At 35.2% G+C, this 22,014-nt stretch overlaps 1 protein-coding gene across 1 annotated transcript; it reads right to left on the reverse strand.

Moving 5' to 3' along the window:
- Positions 1–475: 475 nt before the first annotated feature.
- LOC107739953 (melanophilin-like) lies at positions 476–13,494 on the reverse strand. Its single transcript, XM_016552221.1, has 15 exons — positions 13,329–13,494; positions 12,022–12,179; positions 8,184–8,405; positions 7,618–7,757; positions 6,494–6,535; positions 5,558–5,622; positions 4,501–4,593; positions 3,780–3,948; positions 3,225–3,436; positions 3,001–3,099; positions 2,085–2,321; positions 1,794–1,940; positions 1,604–1,675; positions 1,364–1,403; positions 476–833 (listed from the first exon to the last, which is right to left on the reverse strand). The coding sequence occupies exons 2-15, from the start codon at positions 12,159–12,161 to the stop codon at positions 790–792; spliced, it is 1,722 nt and encodes a 573-aa protein (XP_016407707.1). The 5' UTR covers positions 12,162–12,179; positions 13,329–13,494; the 3' UTR covers positions 476–789.
- Between the last annotated feature and the right edge of the window lie 8,520 nt (positions 13,495–22,014).

Below are 22,014 nucleotides of genomic sequence, written 5' to 3' on the forward strand. Positions count from 1 at the left end.
GAAGCAGTTTTTCAGAGGATTTGTAGTCTTACAGTCTTGTCATAGCTGTGAGTATAAGAAAACTTCGGAGAATCTTGAGTCGTTTTCAGAGGTTCAGGATATTCTCGTCTGATTCCACTGATAGACTGATCCACCAATTTATACCCCCTCTGGGGGAGGGTGAAGACTGCACAGCTTGCATGTACTCAAAAACATCCTTACACTAAATATGCAAATTATGTGATCATTTGGATATGGAGAACGGGATAATGTATCAATGCTGACTGATTCATTGATACATCACTGACATTGAAGACAAGGTGCTGAAAAGAAAATTGTGTAGTTTAAGATATTTATTTAGCAGAAAAAAACCCACTTAATATATGAAAAATATATCAGATACAATATTTCATAAAATATACCAAAGAAACTACATAGGAATCTGAATTAAGATATTAAATATTGACTATATTTTAATATAAATATTGAGCTTTTATCAAAACAACAACAGTTAATAAGTGTAATGTAGACAAACAATTTCTATTGTGTGCATAATAGAAATGTTATATTCTAAGAAACAGCAATGCTACAAGGCGAGCCTCTCATTTTTCAGAATAATCTGACACTCATCTAATGAAAGATTAAAGCAAATATTAATCATATATTATTAAACTGGGAGTCCCACAAACCCTTGCAGCTGAATTTATTAACATATGAAATATGCTTATGTGAATCTGTCAATGTTCTGTGAGTTTGTATACCATGGCCTACTAAAAATAAGTGAAAGTGTGCTAGCTTGCTGAAGTTGCTTCACATGACCAGCTTTCGTAGAGATCTTGCTTCATTGCTGCCTCCTTCAGAGAAAGCAAAAAGAACATTATAAGTAGTAAACAGCTTTTGGTGACTTTCTGAAAAGGCAACCTGTTAAGCAATTCAATTCAATTCAAGGCCCTTTCATGACCAAAGGATGTGGGTAGTCGATTTGTTCCAGAAGCTGAGCAAGGGATCTGATTCCTATCAGATTAATGCATTAAAATCACTGTGAACCGTGAAATAAAACTAGGTTTAAATGTCTAATTGTGGTTTACAAATATTGGGATGTGTATCTGGGAACAATCCTTATTTGTTTTAGTTCTGAACAATATGTCTATTATTTTATAATCTGATACCAGAAAAACTGCCATTTGTGAAATGTTTTGCTTAAAATAAATGTTTTTGGTTTGATATTTTGTTATATAATTGCAAAGACATTTATACAAAATTGTGTGGCAAAACAGGAAAACAAACTTAGCTCATTGCTTTTATACAACACAAAGATGATTGAGTTAAATGTAAATGACAGATCACATGTTACTGAATATACAGTATACAGCTTTGCACTTACTAATGGGAAATTCATGCAACGTCCTTGATGGCTGAGGAGTCTGAATGAAAAAGGGAAGAACAGAAAACTATATTTAGCCTCTTTCTGAACTTGCCACAAAATACTGTTTTAAACGCAACAGAATTTAGCTCAAAATGTGTCAAAAATAGATTTTTTTTTTTTCTCAAAGTTTCAGTACAGCCAGGTTTCTGGAAAACCAAACAGGAATATGTGACTCTGAGCAGCTGGGTTGCTACATACCCGTCTGCGGGACGTCTCCACCATCATCCCTGCAGCACTCAGAGCAGCGATTCTTTTCTGAATGTCTGTAACCTTTACATGAAGAAAAGAGCAATGGTTAACAAACAGTTAAGGCAAGATATGGAGATTTGCGACTCTGTTGGAAGAAGGAATGTGGAGTAAATTTTAATGTTTAGACTGAGTGGCATACCCCACTTTGAGTGCTCTGGACGCTGGCCACTGCCATTGCAACTTTACCCTCCAGTTGCGACAGCTCACAGCTGGTTGTGTTGCTAAACTCAAAGGACCTTACCCTCTTCTGCTTTTTTAAGGATTTAGGTACGCTTGGCTTTCCTTTCTGAAGTATACAATTAGAAAGATCAGAAGAGTGTGTTCAAACCAAACGACTGTTAAACTATTTGTAAGAAATATGAATAAATATTCACACTTTATGTTTAACAGTACTTTTAGTGCTAGATTCTGACTGTTTCCATACTCTTACCCACTCAACCTCAAGAGGCCATTCGTGTCTGACATTCCCAGGTCCAGCTGAAGCTCCTCTCATAGCTGGAGCATGATAAACTGCCCCTTTCTTTGGAGAGTCCTCTGAAGGTCTCATCGCATCCTCCTCATCAGACGAGCCTTTGTCACTTATTTTTTCAGTAAGTTCATCAAGCTTTTTCCTGAGCTCAAGCTCCTCTAAATCAGCTGGAGACAGATCCTCCTCTTTCTGCTCCACCTAAAGGGAGAGTAGAAGAACTACATGAGGATTTAAAGTCAGGAGGGTCTTCATGCGATATGTCCTATTGATAGAAGTGTTTCAGAGATGCTAATTTACATTTTATGGACTTATCCAGAAATGTTGATGACATGTTTCTCCTTTTCAGGGTGAAATTACCATTCATATACCATTCAAAAGTTTGTGGTCACTAAGATAGTTTTTGTTGTTGTTGTTTTCGTTTTTGAAGAAATTAATACTTTAATTCAGCAAAGATGCATTAAATTGATCAAACAGTAAAGACTTTTAAATTCTTATATAAACATTCTCAAAGAAATGCTGTTCTTTTGACTTTTCTATTGAATCCTAAAATTTTGAATATTTCTAATGAATCCTGTAAGAAATGAGGCAGCACAACTTTTTTCAACATTGATAATAAAAAATATTTCTTGAGCACCAAATTGGTGTATTATAATGATTTCTGAAGGATCACGTGGCACTGAATAATATTTCACAACTATACAGTTTTTACTGTATTTTTTGATCAAATAAATGCAATCTTGGTGAGCATAAGACATTTCTTTCAACAACAACAAAAACGTACAGACCCCAAACCTTTGTACAGTAGCATATTTAAAGCATTTCATTTATAAACCTAAAATAATAACCTGCTGGTTGTCCAGATTTACTTCAAACTTACTTGTTCTGCTGATTCCCCAATTACCGGCAAGATGAGTTTCTGCTCCAAACGGCTCAGAAGAGTCTCGACTGCTGACATACGCTTGTTGAGCTCAATAATCTAGTGTCAGAGAGATACAAAATGTATTTGTTGCATGAACTTTTTAAAGGATGCAATGAAGTGCAGTTTTATCAGTTTTACAAGTCACAATTTCCACAGGTTTTGTCATGACTTTTTGACTTTACCTGTGGAGGAACCTCATCTGGTGAGTGCTCCCTATGTGGGGCAGGACTATATATGATGTGCATCTCAGATTCATCCTCCTCCTCTGAGTCTTCCAGGCTGTAAGAAGGCTCACGGTGGAAGTGATAGTTAGAGCTGCCAGCTGAAGAGATGCTCATCTTGGAGAGGGAACGAGATTTTGTCATCCTCTGTTCTAGATGTGGTGCGCAGTCATCTACAGAGTGCAAACAAAACACTGACTGTTATTTTATGATGCAAATACCGAAATGAAATAAAGAGGAATTTCTGAGTCTATCTAAATAGCCTGGTATGGATTTAGTCAAGTCAGGAATTCAGTTTGATTAGTGTAATTATTTTGTAGTGTTTCTAACAGTGATTATTGTGTTTATAGTGTGTTAGGTTTATATTCCCAGCACAAGGTAGCCTAAATCTTGCTGACAGTAGGAAAAAAACATGGGATGGCCTGAAGGGGAAACCCATTCACCTCTACAGAGTCTTGGAAAAATATAAATCCTCAGAAATCTGTAAGGGAAATTGAAGCAGACAGCACATCTTACCAAAATGGGAGGGTCTGTCCAGACTTCTCTGGCTGATTTGCAACATGTCCTTCATCTCATCACCTCTACCATGAGTTCCATTCTCCAGGATCTGCTTAAAGGTTGTGGACCAGTCGTCTTCAGTTACTGAGTCCTTACTCTGGGTTACTTTCTCTTGGCTACCTGAATACTTTAAAAAGGAAGGAATAAATTAATAAACATAAATAAATGTCACATATTGCATGGACTTTATACCTGAAATCATGTGCTTTAACAAAACTTTCAGAATATTTTAATTAAAACGAATTATTGTCTAGTATACCAATTCAGTAACAATCTGTACTGAAAACAAAAAGAAACAAACCCTGATATGACAGCACTGGCATGACTAATTTTGTGATTATTTGCTTCAGTGAGAAAACAATCAAGATTTCAACACACAGTCTTATCACTGTTAACAGTCAGAAAATGCTCAGTGGGAGCACTTTGCATCATTTGTTTAGCACACTGGGTAGATAAACCCCACATTTTTCACACCATTGCAAACCGTGTATTCTTTATTGCCGATCTAATGCATTTGTCCTGACAATTTAAAATTCAAAGCAGCTGGTAATTCCATTGAAGGAACTTTTTGGGGTAATGTTTCTTTGCACGCTTCAGTATTTCAGTGTTTGCCATATGAAATGTTTACAACATTTGTTGATTTCTCACATCAGATGTGTAAGAACATAAACATACGAACCAGAAGTATGGGAGGTCGAGAATAAGCAGAGTTCTCAACGCCTAGATTAAAATCAAGAGGATCAACAGGGAGTAGCCGTCTGCCTTTTCTCATCTTAAAGGAGAAAGAAAATGTTTATTTTTAATTCTCTAGAACCCAAATATAAAAAAGTAACCGTGATCTATCTATCTATCTATCTATCTATCTATCTACCTATCTATCTATCTATCTATCTATCTATCTAATAACTTTAAATAAAGGTAGCTGACCTATAAAATATCATACTGACTTTCTCATAATAAAAAATAAATGTAAAGTAAAAAAAATAAATAAATAAATAAAAAATATTATATATATATATATTTATTTATTTTTTACAGGAGGGAAACAAACACTCCCTGTTTTAAAATTTAAAGCAAAGTGGGTAGTAAATGTGCTCATGCAGGTTCAATTCATTCCCCAGTCCTGTTCTCTATTCTCTTTCCTGTATACTCTGAGGCCTATAAAACTAAACAGGGATTGAGTCACAGACAGATTTAGACAAGGATTGAGCATAGCCTTAAAGCTGGTATTCTGACTAAAATTATAGTCTGTTTTCATGTGGTTTCAAGTTTACTTTATTTATATAGCACATTTAAAACAGCCACTAGACTGACCAAAGTGCTTTACAGTAAGAAACAACATCATAAAATTAGGAATACAAAAACTGCAACCAGAAAGAAAAAACACATATAGGAAATACAATAGGAAAAAGTATAATTCCTAATAGGCCAATGAAAACAAGTGAGTTTTTAAAAGAGACTTAAAAATAGTCAGGCTAGGGGCCGTTCTGTGGTTTTCAAAACCACCTCCAGGTGGCAATGTGAGGAATCAAAATCATATAATAAGAACAAGGGAGAATCCAGTCCTAACTGAACAAAATGTATTTGTTAAAACTAAAATAAGATTTGAGCACCAGAGGGCGATCTCACACTACTGTTTAACTGAAAGAACTGCTAACAAACTGATGCACTGGTCCAGCCTCTAGTTTCCCCTTTACCCTAATAACATCAGTTTCTGACGTTTTAAGGGACATTACCAGGCTGAAGTGTCGTCTGTCGACCCGATCAGACTGCTCATCTTCCTGGCTATACAGAGAACCAGCTGTGTGGATGACAAGAGTTACAAACATGAATCTTTGATCTCAGACAAGAGACGCAATAATGATTACCGAGTCTGACTGTTCGAACACATTTTAACTAATATAAATTCAAAATGATGTGTTTGATTTAGTGGAGGTTTTAAACGTGTTCTCTTGGACCTGTCTTTAAAAATTACGACAATTTTCTCTCTCATAGCTCCAAATGTAGAAGCTGCCAGATAGATAAGCAGGGTCCAAATCTAAAGTACTATTTAAATATGTTGTTTACCATTATCTAGCTATAGCTAACATAGATGAGATTTAGCTACAATATTGACAATGACGAATTAAATCCTGAAAGCATTATTTAAAACGGGTTGTAAATTATAAATTAATAACTTATTTGTTTTGCCCCATGACACAATTTTCCAGCAAAAATGCAGTATAGTTATAGTAAAGCAGTGTTAGCTACTGTATAATCGTGAAGTTACATAACTGTATTGTTTACAGCTATTATTTGAAATTAAAAACATTATAAATGAATTTTAATTGTATTTTATATTTCTATTTTAAAATGTAACATTTTTCTTTTTGGTAAAGAAAATGCCACATTTAATGAAAAATTATACTTTTTATAACTATAAAGCTGTTTTAGGCAATGCTTCTATGTTCAGTTCTTTTCATGGCTATGTTAGATGTTTTTCTTCCACAGACATTTTGTTCTTCATGTTCCTTGCCTTATTAAATCAAAGAACATGTGAGAGCAGATGGCTGCTGTATTGTTTGGACAGATGAAAGACATTCACTGATTACTTTAGATTCTTGCATGACATCAGCGTTCAAAATGTCTATATCACAAAGGAACAGGACTTTTTTTTTTTTTTTTTTACTTACTGTGAACTTCAGGCATGCTGTGCGTGTCATCATCTCGAGGCTCTATGTAATGGAAATGGGGGGTTAGGGAGGAACAGCGAGAGATGAAAAGTTAAACATAAGAAGACAAGAGACAGAAAATAAGCTGTGATTGGTTGCAGGAGGCAACCACTGTTGAACAGTGGTTAAACAGTGGCTTCAACTAAAGCTAACACTGCCTCAAAAAAAAACAACAACAAAAAAAACACTAGATTTCAATGGAATTTCAATTCCAACAACCATGTTGGTGTTTGTTGGCATTTATTCATATTGTGATAAATATTATGCACATTATTAAAACATCTTTTTGCAATTTTTTGGTTCAGAACATTGTTCATCTCATTTGACCCAAACAACAATTTTCCTTCAATGACCTCTGTATTTAGGACAGACAGGGCTTGAAAATTGGATAAAAGAGACACTCAGGTCCAGGCACAGAGAGAAATAAGACATGTGACTGTGTAAAGGAGTAAATCACATGGATGATTTGGCCCAGCCAGTTCTCTCTCTCCCTCACTCCCTCTGGATCCCTCACTAAATCCTTCAAAGTTATGAGGGCCTCTCTCTTCTAAGCTCTGCCTTCAGTGTTCCTGCTGTAATTCATCTGTCAGACATTGCTTCAAAAATTGTTTTATATTAACTGATGACACAGTAAGAATCAAATCTCATTTCTTAATAACTATCTGACTTTCTAAATGGATAAAATTCCTGTTAGAAATGAACAAACAGAATGCAGTTTGCTAACTAGTCCAACTGAATGCTTTTTAAAATCAGAGGATAGTTTTTAATTTTCCTAATTCTTTATGTATTGGTATCGCAAACCTGCCAGTTTTTTTTAATTTTTATTTTACTTAGTTTAACCATAACAAATGTATATTTATTACATTTTTGCACATTCTTGTTCCTTAGACTTAAAATGTCTGTCCAAATATAATGATCAAAATTGCTCATGGTTCAATTTTTAGGGTAGGTTGGCAAGGATTCGAGTCTCAGTCCTAATTTTTTAAGGGGTATAGTGTGTATTATGCTCAAATTAAAAACATTACATCTGTGGACTACTTGAGATGAATGACTCTTGCTCATTTAAACAGGCTTTTGAAGTCTACCTCTGAGGTCAGTTTGAGAGCTGGCACGGTCACTGTTCAGCCTCTTGAAAAGTGAATTCATGACCTTTGCACTCCCAAAACGCTTGAAGCGTAAGCGTACATTCTCATGGAACCATTCTAGAGTGCCAATCTTAAGGATTCTACAGCAACAAAGACAAAAACAAGAAGAACAATATTATTATTCAGTCAATCCAGACCGATCTCATGAGAAAAGTAGGATTTTTTCCCTCCAAACTGTTTATTTGCAGGAAATGACCTTTGTTTAGGGTTGTGGTTTAGTTAAATGCACGCAGAACTGGTGAAAATGAATCATCAATGCAAAGCATTGGAATAACAGTCTCAAACTTGGGCCTTATTTATGAAACATGAGCCAAATTGTTTAGAAACCATTCTTACATACATTGTCCCATTGAATTGAATTTGACAGTTTACAACAAGTAGCCTTTTCTGTATTACTTACACAGCAATTTGTTCTGCTTGTGTTTTATTTAATTTCTCTGTATGTTGTTCCTTTGACATGTGTCATGTAGATATAAATCCCACTCACGTGTCTGTCAGGTGCTCACCTGGCCATGTGGCATGGATCACAAACCCAACCGCGGTCCTTCTTGTTAAAATGGCTGCAGGACTTGCAGACAAATAGCGTGCAGTCTAGACACTGGCGCTTGCTGTTGACAAGGAGTTTGAAGGGCTGCAGACAGCGGATGCAGAGAGAATCGCTGAGTTTAGGCTGATATTCCAGCAGCTCTCTTTTGGTGTCCTCTTTCATTATTTTGGTCTTGAGTTCCCTGCATGAATAATAATAAATAATAAAAAAAAGTCGTGCATGCGGATTATTTTTTTTTGTAATGTGCAAAAAACAAGAGCTGTGGGCATGAAATATGAAATATATTTATATTTATTTATATATATTTCAAACATGAAATATTGTTTGACATTGAAAACACTAGGATATGGATGACTGGCTTTATCGAGGTGGAGAATGCCACCGTCAGCGCTGGACAGGATAATTTTTCACATTGTGGAAAGCTGACTGTGAAAAATTATTTGTTTCATGAAAAATTATTGGAACGAAATAATAACATTTATTACCAGTTTATAAATAATGATTTCACTCCTAAACGGGTTTTTGGTTTCGTTTATTGTAGCGCTTCTAATCTAATCAAATTAAAAGTTTAAGGTCGTAGCCCTCTAGTGGTCAATGCAAATAAGAATTTATTAGCGGCACTGTTTGATGGCGTCATATGACACAGGTGCACGCTATCTGAGGACGGGATGTAGGAAATGGGATTTACCGTGAACGATCGATTGACTGATCTATCGATCATCTGTACATTCGCTCAATCTGTGAATCGGCGGGCTAAGTCAGTCAGGAGCAGAGAAAAACAACTACATAGTAGGCTAAGTAACTAAAATCCTTGTTATAATCTTGGCGCATTGGAATAATGCATGTTTTTCAGTGACCAGGAGATATTAAGTTCCCATAATGACCAAAAAGGGCCATAACGACTTTCTATTAATTTAACTTATTTTATTTTTAAATGTTCAGTACAGTTGTCTAAAATATTCAATAAATGCCACACATGTTTAACAATTCCAAATAAATAAATAAATAGGCTACATTTAATTTAATAGACATTATAACACAGTATAAGAAAAAAACAAAACAAACAGGCAACAATCAAATCCATACACTATATGGGATGCAAATGTTAAAATCTACTTTTGACATTTTAATTAATATACCATGATAAATGACAATCACATTTAATGTATTATTTTTGTTTGATATTTACAGCTGTTTGGGGTATTATATTATAAATCTTTTATTTTATTTATTTATTTTTTACTTTCTGTTGAAATCTTTTCTGTACTTTTGGATGAAAGGTAGCCTATGCTATAGTCTTACTACAAAGTTAGAACAACACATAATGAAAGTTTGCACGTAATTTGAAAGTTAGTGAAAGAAATCCATTTTTTGAACAACTCATTTACAAGTATTGATCCAGTCTGATGGCTGAAATCTGATCAAATTTCTTTTCAAACAACTGGGCCCAGATTGCTTTGGATCATCAGCACAAGTCAGCATAATAGAGTGAGGAAATGACTCCATATTCTGTTCCATGGTCTTCCTTCTTTTCTCAAAATCCTCCATTCTTAATGTGCCAATTTCTCAAGCTTTATGGCCCAAGTGATGGCCTTCTAGCACAATGACCCCTCTGTGTCACAGCTGTGTAGCATTTAAAACAGGATATATAAGTCATTACTGCTAAATCTGCTCTTCTCAAGAAAAAAAAAAAAAAACTGCTAAGAGCTTTCCTCCTCATGTTGAATGGTTGTGTGCCTGTGGCTCTTTCAACTTTTATTTGGCAAAGGTTGAAAGCACCCCAGCATAAGTCCAAGTGTGACTGATATATCTCGCATTACAGCATAATCAATTCATAAAGGACATATGAATTTTGAGAGGATTAGGGAAAATCTCTTACAAATTTATAATGTTCAAATGTGTATTTTTTAACTTTAAGTAATATCTTCTCCCATATTTCACCAATAAACATAACAATGCGCTTAGTTTTGAGAATGTGAGTTTGATCTAATTAAGCCATAGTGTTTGAACATAGTGTATCAAGAACAGTAGTAGACTACATAGTATTTATAATTCATAATTATTATTAAAGTTTGAATTGTTTTAGACAATTCATTTGGCTTACTTGCAGATCACCTGCTCGCAATAGCACTTGTTTTTTTTGTTCCTTTTAAATTTTCATGTTTAAATGTTTAAAGTTCTGTCTGCAATGCATAAGTGAATGTAACATCACATTACCACATCATATTTCCAAGAACTTCTTTGTTTTTATCATCATCACAAATCCTCACCACATTACAACAAAGTCTCCAGAGGACTATTTTGAGCTAGCCTCCTTCCAACTGTGAGAGAATTAAGAGAAAAATGTCAGTCATGTGATGTTATTCAATATTCTGAGACAAATCCTATTACCTCCTTTAAAATGACTGGAATTTAGACATACATGAGCTTAGCCTGTTGATAAAGGGTCTGAGGAGCCAAAGCATAAAAATTCTGGTGAGACAAACAAAAAAAGAATATCTGGCGAAAAAAGGAAAGATGTATGTAAGGGACTTTAAATTAGGGTTCATATGTTGACACACAGATACCAACTTCTATCATTTCTCAGTTTTGTATTTGTTAGCTAACTTTCAATTGTATCTAAAAACCTTAAAGAAAACACTTAAAGTAGACAACAAACAACTTAAAGTAGACTCATCCAACTTATGAAAGACAGCACAGAAATAGGCATCAGCCCTCTTACAGAAATTGATTTTTACATGCACTTTTCTTCAGCACAGAGGTGTAAAGTATTGGAGTAAATGTAATTAGTTACTGTACTTGAGTATCTTTTCGGATACTTTGTAGTTGTACTGAGTATCAAAGATATTAGCAACTACAAGAAGGCTTCGACTTTTAATTTTACTTAACATAATTTTATTTATCCATTATACTGGAGACCTTTTTGAAAGATATAGTTTTTTGTTTGTTTTGTTATATAATTTTGAGTTTTATTTTGGTTCTCTGCTTCAGCACTACATGCAAAGATAGTACTTGACAGTGCTAGGACATGCAGGTGGCGTGAACAAGTAGTACCACATGTCTGTAAGCATGACTGTGGGCCACATCCATGACCTAATTACTTAAAGGATTAAAGAAAGCGGATGGTTATGGTTCAGACAGTAGGCACACAAGATATAATTATATAACCACAATGTACTGCATTCACAAGACCTTTTCGTGGCTTGCTGAGTCATTAAGCTATTCCTTCCAAGAGATAAATAAAAAAAATTGCCAATTAACTTAATTTTAGTGAAAGTTTGTTTATTTGTGAAATTTTTGTGAATGTCCTTCTCTGTTCTTAAGATAAGCAATTCACCTATAGACATGCTTTTGGTGATTTGAAGGTTATTTCAAAAAAGTGTCTGTATTAAAGTAACCTACTTAAAGAAATTCTCTTCAGAAAAAGTTATCCACTGAAAATGATTTCAGATTTATATCAGATGGGTTCACATTAGGCTAAGTGCCATGGAACGGTTCCTGAGATCCATATTTTCGAGCAGTATAAATTAATGACAGACATTCCAGTCAAATGATAAATCCCAGATGTAGACTACTGAAGACCTCTAGTACGCACAAATCAGCAAACCGCTTAAGTTTTACCAGATCGACAATATGAGTAAGCAATAGTTCAGATGAGGCCGATAATAATCAGACAGAACCATCAAGAAATGTCAGTGATCAGTCTTTTTCGATAAGATGAAAATTTTTTAGGTTGCAATTTAGGAACGTTTGTTGTGACAGTTAATGCCATGTAAATGTGATCAAGAGTGTCTCACCCTAGTCTATTCTCTTCTTTCTTTCGCAGGTGGAAATCTCTCTGGATCACCTGCCAGACATGCTTGGCTTCGTCATCTGTCAACCTGGAGAGATCCAAACTCTTCCCATAACTGCTGCTGGGCATCATCTTAAATCTCATCCGGTAGAATGAGGAAGCCTGTGAAACAAATCACAGTGCCACTTTGTTACCAAACATGTCGGGTTTTTACTGCTTTATCTTTAAGACTACTATGCAAATTGTGGGTGGTCAAAAAGTGTCAGCCATTGTCTATCTGCAGATAAAGGGATGTTTTCTCCAAAAAAGAAAACAACATCAGTTTGTTTAATGGTATACACACATCAGCCAGTTAGAATCAGTAATTTAATTTGTTTTTTAAACACTGGAATAGTCATGTAGAGAGCCGTGTGACTAGCTGTTGATGAGCTGCTAAAATGATTTTTTAGCTCTTATTTAAGTTCCTTTGGTCAAATCCCATGACATCATTATCTGAAAAATGTGTCTATCTTCCCCTCTTAATGCTGAATTATAAAGACACAGTCATACAATGTTTATTAAAAGATTCACTATTTCCTTTTCAACTGCAAAAGGGCAACTAATCAGCAGTGCTTTAACAAGTTAAAGTATACTGTTTTAAGGTTCATTGTCTTTCCAATATATTTAATGATATTAAAGCAACAAGAAGTCTTTACACCTGATTTGCCATTCTGCTAAAGGAAAGGGTTGGGGTTGTTGACATTGCATAGCCTACAAAACGCAGTTTCAAACACACAAAATGTGGAAAAAGTCTATTATTATCCACAGCATTGCAGAATAATATTTCTTACTTTACATTTGAACAGAGTGAAATTACTTCAGAGACTTTTAGGGAAATTAATTTAGAGGTGCTGTAAATGAATTTTGTAACACTGTAAAAACTAAAATTAGTATTTGTTTATTTATTGAAATTGGTTCATATCTTCCATTCCACTCAACATCTGTGCGTAAGCTCTTATATCCTACTGCTGGCCCTTAAGGTCTTTATATAACGGAAAACTGGTGGATTGTTAAGCAATAAAAAGTAACGCGGCAGCCCTCTAGGCATGTTACTTCATTCATATATAGGAGAAGACTAACTGATGCACAGCGATGGCAAGCTTTGCTTCAAGGAAGAGAGGTTTAAGGATTTAGAGGAATGTTGCAAAATCATCGACACTATACAAATTACAAAACGTTTAATAATTTCACACCTAAAAAGTAGACACAGGCCCTCTTCTTTGGTCTTGACATTATATAGCCTAAAAACAAGTATGTAGTAAAAATGTTTACCTGGACTTGATTCAGCAGCCTGTGGTAGTCCAGTGGGATTTCAGCTGACCAATTTCAGGCAACTGCTGTGTTTATCACATGTCCAATTAACTGTGGGGTTGGGAAGGGCCACTGAAATATTTAAACCCCACCTCAGAGTTCTCTTTAAAACAACATCTGATTTAATCTTGTAAAGTAGCTGCAGCAAAAGCTGGACAATACACAGAGCTAAATTACAGCTTAATTCAGCGTGATGGTCACAGTTTTCAAGACTGGGTGCCAAGTTAGTTTGAATAGCATACTTCAAGTTTTATATATGCATCACAAAAGCTTTCTCCACTAACAACATGTTTTCCCACTATAGGCTATCTGCCTGCATTGCAAGTTGTTTACACTGATTACCACTAAAGAGGAAGTGCATTTTCTTTTAATTCCAGGTAGTGCAGTTGGTTTAGTTTATTTAGATTTATCATTAAACAAACATTTCACTGATACTCCTCTCCTTAGTTTATTTTATAATGTAGTGTTGCGTTTGCTCTTTGAGTCTGATAATACATTTTTGTCATGAACAAACATCTTAGTCCATTTGTCCATGCTATTCATATTCTTCTGTGTGTGTGAACAGAGGATTTGCAGAATTCCACATAACTGTTCATTTTAGAGACCCCTCAGTAGCGGTTCAAATTCAGTGGTTCATCCATTGTAATTGATTTTCTACCAAATAATTGTTTACACTATTGCTATTCAAAGCAAGTTTGAAAAGTTATTGCTTTTGTCTGACCAATAAGGGAAAAGCATCTACCACATGACTTTATTACATCCAGAAAAACATATTCATTCTAGGCTGGTGACTCTGATTAAGTTTGTCCAAGTTAGATTCTTTGGCAATGAATGTAAAATGTTTCAACCATTAGCATTTTCTTAATGCATGGGGCATTTATTCATGACTGTGGGAAAATGACAAATCCCAAGGTACAACTATGTTCAGAAAGCTATTGAATATCTACTACCTGTGAGATTCTAAAATACCTTACATCCTGAAGCTTGGTTTGTTCCTCTGTTGTGAGAATATAGTGGAAGTGCATACTTTTATCTGGCCAAGATTGAGTTTGATTGATAATCTATAAGGGTTATGTAATCTGACATTTATGGTGAAAGTACTGTTAAATCATATTATTTCTTTGTATCAGGTATAGTAAATGCAAATAAACATGTAAGAAAACCCAGCTACAGTACATGCTGTGCTAAGGAGCCCAAATTAAAAATAAAATGAACTGTCAGCAGAAGTTCTAGTTGGAAGAGGGAGTTAACAAGAACAGCCCCCTCTGCCGTCAAAAAAAGAAACAACATCTCTAATGGGTTCTGAAATGTGCAGCAGTGGCCCTTATTTATGGTAGATGGCATTTTTCAGTTTTTATACAAAGTACAATGAGTTTTTGAGGGGTACATTAATAGTCTGTACAATGGGTTGTACTGTCTTATGGTCCTAAGGCTGCATCTGATTTTCACAACCTATAATTTCCAGAGGTGTGTGCCCACTGGGAATTTTTTTTTTTTTACAAAAGATGTGTGACCCATTCAAACCACTGTATGTCAATCCCTCACAGCATTGTTTTGGTTATATTAAATATTTTAATTAAATATGGCATTCCAAGGCCTCTACTCTAATTTTTAATAATTCAGCAATGCAGCACATCCTTGGTAACTTTTTCCTTACTTTCCTTAAGAAACAATCTTGCATCACTTGAATTAATTGTGCTCTAGGATGTTCAAGCCGGAAATTTTTATGTTTTTGGTTTGCTTGCCACAGACAAGAAAGGGATGCCTATCAGTTTTAGACAAAACACAAGGAAATGGCAACATTCCTTACTGAACCATATGAGCTGGTGTAATTTTAGTTTGAGAACATTTTGTCTTCAAAAAGCATCTTATTCTAATTATGATGAATACAAAAAAGTAATACCGTATATATATATAAAAAAAAAGAATAATAAATTACGCTGCCTGGCCAAAAAGAAAAAAAAGTCACTAATTGGATTTAAACAAGCAAATATTAGGAAATAAGAAATTACAAGTTTATTGGATCATTATTGTAGTGAGTAACATGTGTCTGGCATGTTATATAATTGTCGAAGTTTGTGACAATTGTCATAATTGACATTGTCAAAACATTGCCACAACAAATGCACAATATAATCGAAGCTAAAGACAGTCCAATTAAATATTAGTGTGCAAATTTTTTGTATTTTTTTTAATTTATTTTTTTTGGACAGGCAGTGTAAAGTACTCCAGCACACGCTGCACACCCCAAAGGCTTTCAATGGGGTTGAGGTCAGGACTGTGGTGGCCAATCTCTCACAATTTGAGCCTGGTGAATCTTGGCATTGTCATCCTGGGAAATGGACATGGGGATGTCTTCCAAGCTACACACTGTATTAGTTACACTGTAAAAAATGATTGTGATTTTAACAGTAAAATACTGTAAAAATGCTACAGTAAAAACCTGTTAACTGGTTAACAGTAATTTCCATACTATATTCGGTGAATAAATGTAATTACATTTAATGTAATTTTACAGTAAAATACTGTTAAAAATAGGGTTTTTAGAAGTGAAAAAGAAAAAGTCATTGTATAATTTACAGTGACAAACCGTAAATTGACAAAAGAATGGTTGGCAAATACCCTATATAACATGCAAGAAACATATTAATTACTGGAATAATGATTCATTCTTAAAATCTTACATATTTGCTTGTTTGAATCCAGATAGCGACTTTTTTTATTTTATTTTATTTCTTTGGCCAGGCAGTGTATATGTATAGAGCTATATTCATGATGTTCCTTACACTGTAATGTTTTCGATAAATCTTGCTTGCTCATCTGGTTCAATAGCACCAGTATTATTAAGTTGGCTTGAAAAAGCCAACTTACTGAAATCCGATTTAAACTTCTTCTTTTTCTTCGAAACTTTTATACAATAAGATTTATGGTGTATTTAAGCTGTCTACTGCTATAGCAAAGCTTAACAACTCCCTACTGAAAAAACAGCTAAAACCAGCCTAAGCTGATTGACTGCTTTGGCTGGTCTCCCAAGCTTGTTTTAAAGTGGGTTTGGCCATTTTATTAGCAGGCCAGGCTGGTCTTAGCTGTTTTTTAGCTGTTTTTTTTTTTACTGAATCAACTGGTTTTAGCTGGATTAGCATAGAAACATGCTATCAACATGCTAGTAACTTGCTAATCATGCTAGAAACATGCTAGCAAAATGCTAGTAACTTGTTAATCATGCTAACAACATTCTAGTAACATGCTAATCATGCTGGAAACGTGCTTGTAACGTGCTAATCATGCTAGAAACATGCTAGCAACTTGTTAAACATGCTAGACAAATGCTAACATCATGCTAGTAACATGCTAACCATGCTAGAATAGAAACATGTTAGCAACTTGATAAACGTGCTAGTAACGTGTTAATCATGCTAGAATCATGTTAGTAACATGCTAATCGTGCTAGAATCATGCTAACAAAATGCTATTAACTTGCTAATCATGCTAACAACATGCTAGTAACTTGTTAATCATTCTAGAATCATGCTAACAACATGCTAGTAACATGCTAATCATGCTAGAAACATGCTAGCAACTTGTTAAACATGCTAGCATCATGCTAGTAACATGCTAATCATGCTAGCAACATGCGAGTAACTTGCTAATCATGTTAACAACATGCTTGTAACATGCTAATCATGCTAAGAACATGCTAGTAACTTGTTAATCATGCTAACAAAATGTTAACACCATGCTAGTAACATGCTAATCATGCTAACAACATGCTAATCATGTTAGAAACATGCTAGTAACATGCTAATCATGTTATAAACATGCTAGTAACTTGCTAATCATGCTAACAAAATGTTAACACCATGCTAGTAAAATGCTAATCATGCCAGAATCATGTTAACAACATGTTAGTAACTTGCTAATTATGGTAACAACATGTTAGTAACATGCTAATCATGCTAGAAACATGCTAGTAACTTGCTAATCGTGCTAGCAAAATGCTAACCATGCTAGCAACATGCTAGTAACATGCTAATCATGCTAGCAACATGCTAGTAACATGCTAATTGTGCTAGCAACATGCTAATCATGCTAGAAACATGCTAATCATGCTAGAAACAGCCTAGCAACCACCCCAGGTACCCTAGCAATATGTTTTATACCTGTCTTATCTTATATATATATATACTTATTTATGTCTTATATCTGTTTTTCTGATAGACTGTATTGCCTTGAAAACATTCAAACTTTAATCTTTAAAACTATTTTAAGTTTCAAACTACTTCAAACTAAAAACTTTCAGACTGCAAGCTTTTAAAACTTTCTAAAACTTTCTAGCTAGGCTTTTTCAAGCCAATTTAAAGTTTGTCTACAAACTTTTCAATCTAGTTACTATTACTCTTCATTTTTTAAGGTGCCTCAATGAAGAACTGCGCTTACATTTTTGTGTGTTAGACACCCCAGATGCTTAACCAATAGGAGTACACTACTCCTCCAATGTAGTTTCTTTCCTGTACTACTCCACTCTTTCCTCTTTACTTTCTTAGTTTACACAAAAACCTTTCCATCAGTTGAGGGAAATGTTAAGCCTAACGAATGTGAAGCTTCCCAAACAAACATTAGGCATGATTCATTTTAATCATGGAAATTCTAATTTCCAGCCTCAGTGCATGTGAACACCATGGAAAAAATGAGAATGATTTTCAAGCACACTGTCTTTTTCAAAGGCACATGTTGAGTAATCATGTTAAAAAGTATATTCTAAAAGTTCCATCACATCCAGTTTGACTACATTTCCAGCCATGAATACTGTATGCATTATGAGGCATTAGTCATTGCGGCATTGTAGTCATGGTTACTAGGTTCAGAATTTTAAAACAGCAGCTGTCGGTACGGGACACCCAGTGAGATCTCAATCGAGTTCATTGTTCAGATAGATTGGTGAGTCAATGAAGCAACAAGGGAGGGTTAAACTGCGGCTGCTGCTGGCAGCTGGAACGGGGGATTTGATACATGGTGAGCAGTTAGACCATTCTGAGGGCCAAAGACTTAAACATTGCATCTTTTTTATTCCAGATTGTTAGTTAAATAGTGGGCAAAAAAGTGATTCTTGTTCATGTTGCTTGTTGCAGAAACCTATTCTAAGATACTAACAGCAAATGGGTAAATGATGGTCTAACTGTAGATTATCATTGGTGGGGAAAAAGAAAATTTAATGGTGCAACAGAACTTGTGATCATAACACACATTTTTATTTTCATAGTACTCGTGATGTTAGTGATTTATCGTATTTATAACAGATTTGCAGAAATACCAATGGTCGCAACTTTGGCTAGCCAGAGCAAACCTGGACACAATATGCGACCACAGCTTTTGCTCTCATCACTAACGTGTAATCCTGACTCAGTATATGCATATTTTTATCCCCTAAAGCTTTGGATGTGCAGATTTTTTTTTTGTCTGTAGGCTGCAACACCACAGGAAGAATCTTAAAATGCTGAAGTCAAATTCAAAACAAATATACCCCTCAAAGTGGCCAGAGAGAGAAAAGGGAACAGATTATGGTGAAAGGGGGACTTTAGAAATGTGTTTTGCACATGCTGTGCACAGCTGCCAACCATCTCTGAAAATCCATTTCATCTGATTTAGAGTCTTCTCACAGAAATTAAAGAGAAAGAGAGTTTGGAAACCAGCACAATCAGATGATAAGCTGCGATCTACATGAACATTCTGTCCTGTAGACACTTTGCTTACAGTCCTATAGGGTCATCCTATTAGGACAGCTGGTGCCTTTTTGAATCTCCGTCTCAGTTGAAAATCATTTAGATGTTTTGGTTCAGCAAAAGTGCTGCTATATGCGTAAAATGGTTCCCTTTCATGGGAACTTCGAACTGCGTCCTCTAGGGGTCGCTATGGGGAACGCCTCGTCGTGACCCGTGTCTGAAGCATACATTGAAAAAACACCAACTCGTTGGCCGGCGACAGCCATGACGTCACTACCGGTGCGACTATAGTATAAATAGACACGGGTCACGATGAGGCGTTCCCCATAGCGACCCCTAGAGGACGCAGTGTCTCGTTCCCTACTCAGGGAACCACGGTTACATAAGTAACCTGAGACGTTTTGTGTTAATTTTAGGTGCATTAGAATCTTGCAGTTCCTTTAAGACTAAACTTCCTTACTGAGTTTGTGGTTTGTGTTGCTCAGGCTCAGCCTGTGTCTGGAACTAATCTGCAATCTGTGAATCATCATTATTGGTCTGTGCCCACCTGGCCTTGTGTAAAACTATAGAAAACCACAGCTCATGTTAAAGAAAAAGGGATTTAGACTCTCAAAGTCTTGTTAGTAAAACTGGCTGAATGTATAACTTTTTTGACAAAGAACAGAGTTGATTTCAGAGCACACTAAAAGTAGAAGTAGTTCTTAGCTGGATGAACGTTGTGAATCTAATGGGGCAAGCCAACACTGCTTTGGTAAACAAGCTAGGTGTGTGCAAATGTTTGGCAATGATTGTACCTGTTTACTTTTTATTTTCACTGGCTCTAGCTGACCATAGTAAGTCAGAACCAAAAATTGAATGCAGCAGCAGAATGGTCAAACAACTGTTACCATTAATATTTTTAGATTTTCCCTATATAGAATAGAGTAAATCTATTTTATAATATTATTATAATGGCATTTAACTATAAAAATAACTGTACACTGCCATTGCAATTGCGCATGTATCTTTATTGCTTCCTCAAAAAACATAATGCACAATATGTCAAAACATACTTATTGCTGATTAAAGATTTAGATATAATATATTTGACAATTTAAAGGAGCAAAGAAGAACTAACAGTCTTGGAAGTAAAAGAAAGGCATTTGGCTATCGGCATTTGTTGTGGCAAAAACTTTACCAAAAGTATGTGCACAAACATGCTGAATCAAACTCAAAGAATGTCAGGGCCTAGCGGTCAGAACGCATGCACTGACATATTGAGTCGCTGTATGTACTCATGCAAGAGATGTGATTTTCTCAGAGATTTCTTATTCTCCTGTACCTCACTCTGCTGTATCTTTTTAAATAATAATGGAGAAAAGGCCCCATAAAATAACACCATACATCACTCAAAGTTGAATTAGTTTCACTATTAGCAGGCTGGTTTGTGATTCAGCATCCTCCATGACTAAGCAGAGGAAACTCTGATCAGGTACAGTTTTGGGAAATCCACAGAACTCCACAATATCTATCCAGTTACCCATGGAAACTCTTGGACGACAAATCACTTTTCCATTAAAAGGTAAATGGTGGTTTGAACCAACTATTAAAATTGTTACAATACAAGCATGTAAGTCAAGTGATATTTCCAACATTTAGATCAGTCCAGTGCACCAAACCCACAATAAAACCCAAACCATAATGTTTTTTAATAGTGCCATTTTGCGGCTTTCAGAAATAAATGGGGAAAATAAACCCTCTTTCTTTTCAATTGACTGAGTCTTTGCATGCACATGCACAAAAGATGAAGCCTCCGAGACATGGGTTTACAATGAAGGTCCTAAAGCAAAGTCTTTTTTTCATCAGATTATTATTACTGACTGCCTTATAATCCCAATTGTTTTATTAAAAGAGTGTGGTCATACCTAGTGAAATATATAATATACATATTTTCTTTCTTAATTATTTTATGAGCTTCAGTGCATTTCAGAATTGTTTAATTATTATTATTTTTTTTTTAAATGCCACTCTTTGTTTTCTGGACTAAGGACAACATGTCGAAACAGGCATGTAGGCCTACTCAAAATTAGCAAACAGGATTTTTGTTCTGTTTCTGCAAGCATTTATAGTTCAGTATAACAGTTGACCCTGGTGAACAGAGGAAAGAGGAAAGCATTAAAAGGCCTATAAGGCAACAAGCTGTATTTTTCTCAAGATACTTTTTTAAATACTACACAGTGGGAACACATGCTCCTGTGAATTGCTTTTGTCTTTGTGTAACAAGTTGATTCAAATGGGGAAACTTTTGTTCTTCTCAAAATCGTTAGGCTACATCACTTCTCCATAATTTACATTTGTAGTTTCTTTAATTTGACATTGATCTATTATACTTGCGCACAGTGGAGCAGAATTTGTCAACACATCTCTTATTGTGAAGTAATCGCAGCATTGAATCACAGGAATCAGTTGTTTATTCTCTAGGATTCTGACATAATTCAGAGCACAGCTACTTAATTCAACAATGAGATACAGCAACAGAAACAGGTGTTGCATATTATAATGTTACTTTTCAGTTTTAACACAACAGTAAAAGTCTGATCTCTCAGGACTGACACCTCACTTTGATCCACCCATCTTAGGTCAGCTTGTTCTGTGACAACTAGAAAATGATTTCATTGTGTGTAATGCCCGAGAACTTGTTTTTACATAGTTTACACGTGTCACATGTATCATGTAACATTTAAACATGTTACTTATTATCTGAATGTGTTTTCTGATTGTGTTGCCATTGAAGCAGATTTACATGTCTTTGTGTGTGTGTTTTTCATATACAGTAATAAGTGCAAAAAAATGATCTTTATTATGCTTGATTCATCTCTTCAGAATTAAAAAAAAATGTCCCCATCCAGAACCTTGTTTGTCACAGTCATCTAAACAAGTCCAATCCA

The sequence above is a fragment of the Sinocyclocheilus rhinocerous genome, unplaced genomic scaffold (assembly GCF_001515625.1).
Source record: "Sinocyclocheilus rhinocerous isolate Xijiao unplaced genomic scaffold, SAMN03320098_v1.1 scaffold4028, whole genome shotgun sequence".
NCBI lineage: Eukaryota > Metazoa > Chordata > Actinopteri > Cypriniformes > Cyprinidae > Sinocyclocheilus > Sinocyclocheilus rhinocerous.